The sequence below is a fragment of the Tachypleus tridentatus genome, chromosome 11 (assembly GCF_004210375.1).
Source record: "Tachypleus tridentatus isolate NWPU-2018 chromosome 11, ASM421037v1, whole genome shotgun sequence".
NCBI classification, from domain to species: Eukaryota; Metazoa; Arthropoda; class Merostomata; order Xiphosura; family Limulidae; genus Tachypleus; species Tachypleus tridentatus.
The window spans coordinates 33,385,743-33,398,214 of record NC_134835.1 but is presented as its reverse complement, the minus strand read 5'-3'; the positions used below and the strand labels follow the sequence as shown (position 1 = coordinate 33,398,214).

Below are 12,472 nucleotides of genomic sequence, written 5' to 3'. Positions count from 1 at the left end.
AGGGTCCTAGCACGTGTACAAAAAATTATTATAAAATTTAAAAGCATGCCTTAGGTATAACAGTGTTAGCTACTCCGATAAAGCCAGTAAAACGAAAGTTACTCTGATAAAAGTTTAAGAAAATAATAGTAATAATAATAATAGTAATTACAATAGTAATACTAATACTACTAATAATAATAATAATAATAGTAATTACAATAGTAATAATACTAATACTAATAATAATAATAATAATAATAGTAATTATAATAGTAATACTAATAATAGTAATAATAATAATAGTAATTATAATAGTAATACTAATAGTAATAATAATAATAGTAATACTAATAATAGTAATAATAATAGTAATAATAATAATAGTAATTATAACAGTAATAATAATAGTAATAGTAATAATAATAATAATAGTAATAATAATAATTTATTTATTACTATTACTCTCGATGTTTTTTCTGTGTTAAGATCGATGACATATTTCTCGTATTTTTCGTTTTTGTTTTGTTTCTTGTATTTCGCTCAAAGCTATCCGAAAGCTATCTTCGCTAACCGTCCCTACTTTAACAGTGTAAGATTAGAGGAAAGGCAGCTAGTCATCACCATCCACCGCCAACTCTTTGGCTACTCTTTTCACTAACGAATACTGAGATTTACTTTACATTTATAATTCTCCCACGGCTGAAAGGGCGAGCATGTTTAGTGTAACAGAGATTCGAACCCACGACCCTAAGATTACGAGTCGAGCGCCTCTAGCCCCCCTGGTCATGCCGGGCCTATCGACACAAACATAATACTTAATTTATATCACAATTTTGGTAACAATAAATTTGTCATTGTTTAGTTATATAAAGTTCCCATGACATCACAGACAAAATCTAGCACTTGTTCTTGACAAAAAGGCTTACCGATCATTTGATGAAAAGAAAAATTATTTAAAAAATCACAAAAAACAAAATAACGAAAGACATTTAGAGGATTGAGTTTGATAGATCAGAATGCTCACTTGGTGTTAGTAATGGTTTCATTAGCTGCTAGAACCATTACGGACAAAACCGGTAGTTATCGACATTTTTAGAGCCGATGTACGTCTCTTGCGCGAGCTAGTTACGAAACGTCTGAAGGAATCACCAACCTTTTATCATGCTTCTTTCTTCACAGTTAAGAGAAGAACACAATGAAATCTATAATTCTCACTACAGCCTTTGAAACTAGATGAATGGTGGTTCTTATAATTTGTTAGAAGTCAGAATTTGACGACGACCTTTATCATTTTACTCTAAAGTTGTGTTAATTCTCCTATGTTCTATTGGTTCTTAAATGTCAGCCTCACGCGTACGTAGAAATGAAACATCGTACAAATAAAGAAACATAAAAAATAGTCTGAACAAATCGTCACCTGTACTTATATATTTACTCTGTGCGTCTGAACATTTTTTTAAAACTATAAATGATTATGTTTACTTATTATAGGCGATTTGGGTCCACCCCCACCGCTAGGACAGCGGTAAGTCTTTGGGTTTACAATGCTAAAATCAGGGGTTCGATTTCCCTCGGTGGACATAGAAGATAGCCTGATGCGTCTTTGCGATGAGAAAAATACACTATATTTCGAAGTTTTAAAAAATTATTTCGTATGTTGTTGTATACTGTTATTATTATGCATTTAATATAAATCTAAATATATTCTGTTTTTGTTTGTTTGTTTTCTTTGGAACTATGTACTGTCTACATTGTGATGAATCAAGCCCACAAAGGCTATCTGCTCAGCCCACCGAGGGGAATCGAACCCTTTTTAGCGTTGTAAATCCGTGTTGTAAGTTCGTGAATCAAGCCCCGGGTTTCGTTACAGCAGTCTTATCGGGATACTGTATCATATATATTGATATCTATATGTAATACGGATTATTTATTAATATTTCGTAACATAACGTAATTAAACTGAATGTGATTGCTCTTCCAGACAACAATATTTTTTGCGGTTTTTCTTTATCTCGCCCAATGCTACACGAGAACTATTTGAGTTAGTTGTCCCTAATGTGGTAGTAGTGATAAACTAGTTGGAAGTCAGCTTGTCATCACCACCCACCGCTAGCTCTTTAGCAATTCTGCTAACAACGAATAGGGAGATTGACTGTCACATTTTAATGCCACTATGGCTGAAAGGGGAGTGTGTTTGGTGTGACGGGGGATCTAAATCCACAGCCCGCAGATTGAGAAACGAGCGCTCTAATCACCAAGTCATTCTAGGGGGAAAGCTGTAATTTTAACAAAACATTAATTTTCATAGGAGTTTTTTAGTCTTTTCTACTCCGATGGCGTAATGAAATGAGCTTCCCTTACTTACCGGTCATAAGTAGATTTTTGGTATCAGTTTATATTTAATCTAACTGTTTCTTTTTTCATACTTTAGCTGTAACACATAGCTTTTTTTTTTTTTGCTTGTTGTTTGGTGGCGGGAAAAACTGGAAAATGTATCCGTATATATAGTTGGTTGGTTTTTGAATTTCGCGCAAAGCTACACGAGGGCTATCTGCGCTTAACGTTTGTTTGTTTTTCTTATGGCAAAGCCACATCGGGCTAGTTGCTGAGCCCACCGAAGGAAATCGAACCCCTGATTTTATCGTTGTAAATCCGTAGACTTACCGCTGTACTAGCGGGGGGGGGCTTATATATGGAAACACGAAGCCTAAAATAAAATGTCGTACGTTGACTTATTTATCACGACTTAGCATAACGGATAATAATTCGAAGTGCTTAGATAAAATGTCATCAGACAACTGAATAAAGGGACAACAATTAAATGTATGTCTTATTTAACCAAAAATAACATTATTGTTGGAATATAGATATGACTGAAGGTGTAGTCTCCACAAGTAATAAAGATGGAATTGATATAAGAATTTTAAGGTCACGAAAAACTGACCCAAGTTTAGATGGAAAATGTCAGAATCGAAAAAAAACCGATTGGAGAGATCAGACTATGTAACCAATAATCCAATAATATAATCTGATAAAAGCTTGTTCTTCTGATTGGAAAAAATATACTCATAAGTGAAATCTGTAAAATGTCTTGTCAGAAACATGAACACAGAAAGAAAGTGACTGTTGTGTTTGTAGATGGCGCTAACCTTTAGATTCATGCTGGAATAAGGCAAATCATATTAATTGCAAACGAAGAAATGATGGTGTAAGTGGACGAAAGAAGGCGAGTAAGACTGACAAGTGCCCTGAGAGGTCAAAATGGAACTAGATTAGAAGGAAACAAGATGTAAGTATATAACATACGTCATAAATTTCAAATCTGAAAAACGATTCTGAATGGTAGAGTCAAGTAGTTTATGTCTACCAATCAGCGCCTTCTAGGACACTATACTTTAAAATTTGGCGTGACGGCTAGAAAGGTCAGTTTTTCGTGATCCATGGTTTAAAAATGCAACAGGAAATTATTAAAGCTACGAGATATACTTTAATCATTGAGAGGAGTATTTATCTTTTTATTTATTTATTTGATTTTGAAAGAATTAATAAACAACATTAATATAATTGTTATTAAACCATAATTATAAAAATATCATTAATTTTGTTTTAATAAAAACATTCATGTGTCTAATAGCATGACTATTTAACCAGTCACACTTGCTGGTATACATCTGACAATAGAAAACATTTATGTTACTGGGAACATACATTAGTTAACAAATGAGAAAAGGCTTAGTTGAATTTCAGCTTTAAAGATCCACGTGAGTCCTCAAACGAAAGAAGTATTGAACAGTTTCGGGACGTTTCGTTTGGACCTTCGTGGAGAAGTGGAAATGAAGGTATATTTGGATAATCATTTTTTATTTTTAATTGTTCCTTCTTCAGCGAAAATATAATACATTTCTTTTTATATATAATTATTGTTAATATTATTATATTAAGAAATTGCTATAATACTTTCATTCATAGGTTCTATTAATGTATTACTGGCTTATAGTGTGGTAAAATCTTACACGTTTCATATATCACTGTAATAACTCTAAGTTCAGTCTTTGAATTCATGGTTTTATTTGTTCAATATCTTGTTTAAATGTTTTAAAAAGAAAAATAATATACACAGACATACATCACATAAAGAGATAGATAAATATAACAGCAAAAGTTCGTTTCCTATGGTGGCTATATAAAGAACCAAAAGTTTCGGTCTTTGATAATAAATATTAAAATTGTTTTGTATTTCATCAGTAAATTTTGATGGACCAGTTTCTTTTTACGTAAGTTAAAATTCATCACATAAATATTTAAATAAAGCTATTAGCATTAATTTACATTGTTATAAGACGTTCAAACTAAGCAGTATCCAAAACTAAATTAAAAAGTATTAGCTTAAAGTTTCACAAGAATTAAGCATACAAGTAAATAGAGTTTATCATAGTTCTAAACTGTACGACAAAATAGAGTTTATCATAGTTCTAACCTTTACCACAAAATATAGTATATTATAGTTCTAAACTGTACCACAAAATAGAGTTTATCATGTTTCTGAACTTTACCACAAAATAGAGTTTATAATGCTTCTGAACTTTGCCACAAAAAATAGAGTATATCATAGTTCTAAACTTTACCATAAAATAGAGTATATCATAGTTCTAAACTTTACCACAAAATAGAGTATATCATAGTTCTAAACTGTACCACAAAATAGAGTTTATCATACTTCTAAACTTTACCACAAAATATAGTATATCATAGTTCTAAACTGTACCACAAAATAGAGTTCATCATACTTCTAACCTGTACCACAAAATAGAGTTTATCATACTTCTAAACTTTACCACAAAATATAGTATATCATAGTTCTAAACTGTACCACAAAATAGAGTTTATCATACTTCTAAACTTTACCATAAAATAGAGTATATCATAGTTCTAAACTTTACCACAAAATAGAGTATATCATAGTTCTAAACTGTACCACAAAATAGAGTTTATCATAGTTCTAAACTGTACCACAAAATATAGTATATCATAGTTCTAAACTGTACCACAAAATAGAGTTCATCATACTTCTAACCTGTACCACAAAATAGAGTTTATCATACTTCTAAACTTTACCACAAAATAGAGTATATCATAGTTCCAAACTGTACCACAAAATAAAGTATTTCATAGTTCTAAGCTGTACCACAAAATAGAGTATATCATAGTTCTACTCTGTACCACAAAATAGAGTTTATCATACTTCTAAACTGTACCACAAAATATAGTATATCATAGTTCTAAACTGCACCACAAAATAGAGTTTATCATAGTTCTAAACTGTACCACAAAATATAGTATATCATAGTTGTAAACTGTACCACAAAATATAGTATATCATAGTTCTAAACTGTACCACAAAATATAGTTTATCATACTTCTAAACTTTACCACAAAATAGAGTTTATCATAGTTCTAAACTGTACCACAAAATATAGTATATCATAGTTCTAAACTGTACCACAAAATAGAGTTTATCATAGTTCTAAACTGTACCACAAAATATAGTATATCATAGTTCTAAACTGTACCACGAAATAGAGTTTATCATGCTTCTAAACTTTACCACAAAATATAGTATATCATAGTTCTAAACTGTACCACAAAATAGAGTTTATCATAGTTCCAAACTGTACCACAAAATAAAGTATTTCATAGTTCTAAACTGTACCACAAAATAGAGTATATCATAATTCTACTCTGTACCACAAAATAGAGTTTATCATACTTCTAAACTGTACCACAAAATAGAGTATATCATAGTTCTAAACTGTACCACAAAATAGAGTTTATCATAGTTCTAAACTGTACCACAAAATAGAGTATATCATAGTTCTTAACTGTACCACAAAATAGAGTTTATCATAGTTCTAAACTGTACCACAAAATATAATATATCATACTTCTAAACTGTACCACAAAATATAGTATATCATACTTCTAAACTTTACCACAAAATAGAGTATATCATAGTTCTAAACTGTACCACAAAATAGAGTTTATCATACTTTTTAACTTTACCACAAAATATAGTATATCATAGTTCTACACTGTACCACAAAATATAGTATATCATATTTCTAAACTGTACCACAAAATAGAGTTTATCATGCTTCTGAACTTTACCACAAAATAGAGTATATCATAGTTCTAAACTGTACCACAAAATAGAGTTTATCATACTTCTAAACTTTACCACAAAATATAGTTTATCATAGTTCTAAACTGTACCACAAAATATAGTATATCATAGTTCTAAACTGTACCACAAAATGGAGTTTATCATAGTTTTAAACTGTACCACAAAATATAGTATATCATAGTTCTAAACTGCACCACAAAATAGAGTTTATCATAGTTCTAAACTGTACCACAAAATATAGTTTATCATAGTTCTAAACTGTACCACAAAATATAGTTTATCATACTTCTAAACTTTACCACAAAATAGAGTTTATCATAGTTCTAAACTGTACCACAAAATATAGTATATCATAGTTCTAAACTGTACCACAAAATATAGTTTATCATAGTTCTAAACTGTACCACAAAATATAGTATATCATAGTTCTAAACTGTACCACAAAATATAGTTTATCATACTTCTAAACTGTACCACAAAATATAGTATATCATAGTTCTAAACTGTACCACAAAATATAGTATATCATAGTTCTAAACTGCACCACAAAATATAGTTTATCATAGTTCTAAACTTTACCACAAAATATAGTATATCATAGTTCTAAACTGTACCACAAAATATAGTATATCATAGTTCTAAACTGTACCCCAAAATAGAGTTTATCATAGTTCCAAACTGTACCACAAAATAAAGTATTTCATAGTTCTAAACTGTACCACAAAATAGAGTATATCATAGTTCTACTCTGTACCACAAAATAGAGTTTATCATACTTCTAAACTGTACCACAAAATAGAGTATATCATAGTTCTAAACTGTACCACAAAATAGAGTTTATCATGCTTCTGAACTTTACCACAAAATAGAGTATATCATAGTTCTTAACTGTACCACAAAATAGAGTTTATCATAGTTCTAAACTGTACCACAAAATAGAGTATATCATAGTTCTAAACTGTACCACAAAATAGAGTTTATCATACTTCTAAACTTTACCACAAAATATAGTATATCATATTTCTAAACTTTACCACAAAATAGAGTATATCATAGTTCTAAACTGTACCACAAAATGGAGTTTATCATAGTTTTAAACTGTACCACAAAATATAGTATATCATAGTTCTAAACTGCACCACAAAATAGAGTATATCATAGTTCTAAACTGTACCCCAAAATATAGTATATCATAGTTCTAAACTGTACCACAAAATATAGTTTATCATAGTTCTAAACTGTACCACAAAATATAGTATATCATAGTTCTAAACTGTACCACAAAATATAGTTTATCATACTTCTAAACTTTACCACAAAATAGAGTTTATCATAGTTCTAAACTGTACCAAAATAGAGTTTATCATAGTTCTAAACTGTACCACAAAATATAGTTTATCATAGTTCTAAACTGTACCACAAAATATAGTATATCATAGTTCTAAACTGTACCACAAAATAGAGTTTATCATACTTCTAAACTTTATCACAAAATAGAGTTTATCATAGTATTCATAAAGTGTTGTTTAGATAATCTTAACTTAAATAGGTTTTATAATAGTGCATTTTGTTAACTGATTAATCAGATCTGACAGACTTGATGGCATCAGTCGGTAAAACAAGTTAAAAATAGCTTCTCATAATTAACATTCTAAAATATTACTTTCTATGCTGAATATTTATCAGTGTAATTTACTAAAATGTAAGGAGTAAGCAATCAGGACACGACTGATATAAATTAAAATAATCAAGGGGATATAGATAATGTCTTCAGTGTCATATTTTGGTATTGGTGAACTGAAGCCCCAGTTGGTCCTCTGAAATTCTGTTTTATTCACCATGATTCAGTTATATCTGTTTATCTGAATTGTAAAGATATATCAGTGCATTACAGATATTCATTCTAATCGGTAAGAGTTTTTCATTGTTGAAATTGTATGCTAAATTAATTTTTTGTCATTCTGCAATGCTGTAATGCAAGTGATTTAGATAAAGCATTTTAAATATTTGTAACAACTGAGAAACATCTCTAGTTCTTCAAAACATTATTTTTTTTTTCTTTAAGGGAAAAGGAAAAATTACCACCTACTGGCTTCTAGGAGAAGAAGTTTCCACCCATCCTCCCGAAGAAAGAACAGTTTCAGATGACACATGCTGTTCAAAGACTTAAGTGTTTAGTTCTCTACGATTTGATGACTATTCCAAACCCTCTTTATACGGAGCTAAATCCAAATATATTAATTTCATAGTATAGACACTGGATTATATTAAGACCTAAACCAGTGATTTATTGTGTTTTTGTAACTGTCTGAACGTCTTGAAAGGGAAATTAATGCTCCACTTATTGAATCTTAGTTTCATATGAAATCTCAGATAATAGAAATAACAGATGCTGTGAATATTGAAAGTATTTGTACATATTATGTATTCACGTTCATCTGTCACGTTATTTATAACACATACTGGGCGTTAAGGTCCTGAGGAGCGAAAAACATAACACTTTACTTACCATCTACTAAAGGGGTAAACAAATAGTTCTATAAATATATACGATAACAACACTTGCTAATGGTTGTATGTACTTAAATTTTCAATGCTTATTTATAAACTTGTAACATACATGCACTTGCAACGTTTGTTTATAGTTATTATGCGCATATATTTGCAACGCTTTTTCGTAGTTGTAATGTACATATTCTTACAACGCTTATTTGTAGCTGTAATTTATATACATTTGCAACGCTTTTTGGTTCTTGTTCACTGTTTCTGTTTACTTACAAAATAGATAATAAAAACGAAGTATCTTTTAAGTATGCTGCTTAAGCAAGGATGTTAATAATCTTAGCATTCATAACTATTACATCAATCAATTAATATTGATATCCATACTTAATACTGCATTTAAGTTAAATTAAAAACACGTTATTTGTCTAAGCAGATTTTCATTGCGGATGACAGTTCATTTTTGTTTTGTTGTTTTTTTTATCATCGGTGCTAAATATAAACCACCCTCTGCTGTTTTGGGGCAGTTTTCACCAACAGTTATGTTTCGATTTACATAAGTAGATGCCACCTTCTGCTTTGGCACTTACTATTCCACAGTTTGCTTTGTTCGTAACGATATTTTTCGTTGTTATTATCCGTTTTGCTTTATAAGAATTCTCACCAATTTCCGTTTGCACACACATTTTGTCGCTGTCTAGAATTTTTATTCTCTACAATCTTCTAAATTCCAAAGATTTGTTTTTGTCATTATCTGCTATACTTTATCTCAGTATTATACTCTACTGCTGCATTGATTCATTCTCTTATTACGTTACGCAATTCTCCTATAAGCTCTGTGTATTACAATAAAGCCATCTTTTCTGTCTTTATAGGGCTGTTTGCAATCATCTTCTTCTGAATCTCAGAACGGCTGGTATGGGTATTAACACTTTATTGATAAGAAGAGAACAACGTTTCGACCATCCTAAGTCATCTTCAGGTTAAGAAAGAGAGAGTTTGCAACGCCCCCTACAATTTACCCGTTTATATTTTTGTCCCTAAGACATATGTCCGGCAATGGTCACTTGCAAACTCTCTCTTAACCTAAAGATGACCTAGAAAGGTCGAAACTTTGTTCTCTCCTTATCAATAAAAGTGTCAATACCCACACCAGCCGTTCTGAGACATTTTTATTTCAAGTGGGTTTTCGTCATCAAGGATCATCTTCTATTTAGCCGTTTTCTCTGTCTTTTATGTTGTATTAAATATTCCCAATAAATATGTCATCTAAGTTCTCCAAAGATTTTTACAGTATTCTTTTTTTTTGGGGGGGGGGGGCGACCGGTTTATGTGTTATGCGTAAGTTCACGTTATATTGTCTGTAGTGTTCAAACTGACAGCTACTGTTATCTATTCTATTTCAGTCTGTTTCCCGCCACCATTAGATCTGCGATAACTAATTTTTACGACTGCCTGTGTTATGGTAATTTTTTTTTCCCACCTTTGCTTCGTAACTCTTTCTTTCGTCACTCTGTGTTGTGTAGTATATAAAACACCGTCACCACTGTTACGTCATAACTGTTTTCTCGTCACCACGTGTGATGTTATAATTGATTTATTGAAGCTATCAACTGCTTCTGTCTTCATGGTTCCTCGCTGCCAACAATTTTTTTTTCTACGAGATATTTCTGATTTATTACTATCACTCTATACTATATTATTGACTACATAGCAGTGTACCATAATAAGGTTTTAACGTTTTACTGTTATATAATTATGTGTTGATTTCTTCTTACTATTCCATGATGAGATATGGATGGGTTTTTTTTCCACTCTTCCTGACAAGTTTCTTTTCCAACTTGACTGTTGTAGACAGGGACATCTTCATCGACCATCCAGGTGGAACATACTATTATTATAGTGGAACCATACTTCCAGTAGTTTAATACACAAATATGTACAGTAATTTTTAGGCTTGTCTAGTTAATGTAATTATGCTCTGTACTCTCCAACGCAAGAGATAATAGAAAAGCATAGATTAGTTGTTTGGACTTCACCAAGGACACGAAAAGCTTCGAATCAATTTCCTAGCAGTTTCTACTTCGATTATTTTGAGCTATTAAAAAATAAAATACAGTTAATATAAGCTTTGAGATCAATGAACCGTCTGTACAGAAAACTTGCTTCGTGGGTCTCTTTACAAGAGTCGTATTCCACCTAGGATTTATTGTAGATTATTTTAAATATAAAAAGAAAATTCATTTCTTAATTGAAAAAGTAATGAAGCATCATTATGAGAAAGGTGCAACATGTTTATCATAGACGGTTGTTTAACAAGTTTTGAAGACCAGCTTAATGCCTTTGCAGACAAAGTTATGAGACGTAATTTCTTCGACTTGTCTAGCAAAGTCGATTTCTATTCTTAATGTAATGGTAGACTACGTTATTTTCTAAATGGATTATAAAACATTAAAATTGTGCATATACAGATGGTACTGTAAGAGTTTGATAGAATGTTTTATTGAGCTTCTAGTAATTCTAGAATTTACCTTTAGAACGTGCACCGCCCTCTCTAATTTAAAACATATTCACTGATAACAACGTTATGTTCCTTCTCCAATTCACGCTTGTTACTAATCACGTGATACATCATTAACGTTATAGCCACCTCGTATCCGGAGAGGAACAGTGTTTCTGATAAGGACTAATATAGCTACGAATCTTACCTACACGTAATAAAGACGTTGAATATTTTAAACTAGGGTTTACGAGCTTACATTTTTGTAAAACATATATAACTATGTTTAGCGAGTTTCTCAGAAAATCATCTTCAGTTGATTTGTTGTGGTTTGAGCTTTTATTTATAAAGTTATATATTTTTGTATCAATGAATTTGCTTTTGTTCTGTAAATAAAATATTCAAAATGTAATGTTTACGGGAAATTAACTTTTCGATATTTTTTTTATTTTATGTAAAACAAGTTTAGCGTTTATTATGTATTTATCTTATAATGAATAACTAATTATTTCTATTTTAAGAACTTAATAGTAGTGCGCGTAGTTGATCGAAATTATTTATGTTAGCTTAAATAATATAAATATATAATTTATTTCTTATTGTTATTTTGAAATTGCGATATCTAGAGCAATAATTTAGTACTAAAAAGTTTTACTGCGGTTTTTAAAACGACACATTTTAACACACATATTGCGACACGGATCACATCACGTAATGAGTGTTCTGTTCGTTATATTTTTAAGTTCATATTTTGATGAATGTTTGAAGGAAAAGTGTTACACATTATGCTAACATCTGAATTTTTACTCTTTTCCAAGGATTTGCTTAAAATCTGCTTTAAATTTTACAATTTTAAATAAAAGGCCCTGTGGACGTTCACGTCCAGTTTTATAATTTGAAATTCTTACTTAAATAGCATATCTATCTATGTATGTGTTTGTGTATCGAGATGCTCTGAAATAATTATATAACACTCACATTAACAGGTACTTCCATCAAATATCATGTTTATGACAATATAAATAACATTAATATTACCATTGCATTATCTTTAATGCAGGGTAGAAAATACTAGAAAATAGAACTTATTTATTACACAAATTCGATTAACTCCAAATAAGACTTTACTTGTTAACACTGAGATTTTTTTTTTGTTAATCCTGTGGTGACTAAGCATTTTATATTCCCAAGAACCAGAATAACTTGAGAACCTACACAAATTGTTATAAATGTTATATTTATAAAAATTGTTGTATATATATTTTATTAAAGAAAAGGAAATACCTGACATACCAGATAGGCTTCTT

General features: G+C 30.4%; 1 protein-coding gene across 1 annotated transcript in view; it reads left to right on the top strand.

Annotated features, from left to right (window-relative positions):
- Window positions 1-11,576, top strand: part of LOC143231891 (atrial natriuretic peptide receptor 1-like) — a 204,730-nt gene extending 193,154 nt beyond the window's left edge. The window contains exons 21-22 of the mRNA XM_076466669.1: window positions 3,730-3,821; window positions 8,229-11,576. Coding sequence (XP_076322784.1) covers window positions 3,730-3,821; window positions 8,229-8,333 — 197 coding nt within the window. The 3' untranslated portion in view covers window positions 8,334-11,576. The remainder of the gene's footprint in view (window positions 1-3,729; window positions 3,822-8,228) is intronic.
- The last annotated feature ends 896 nt before the right edge of the window (window positions 11,577-12,472 follow it).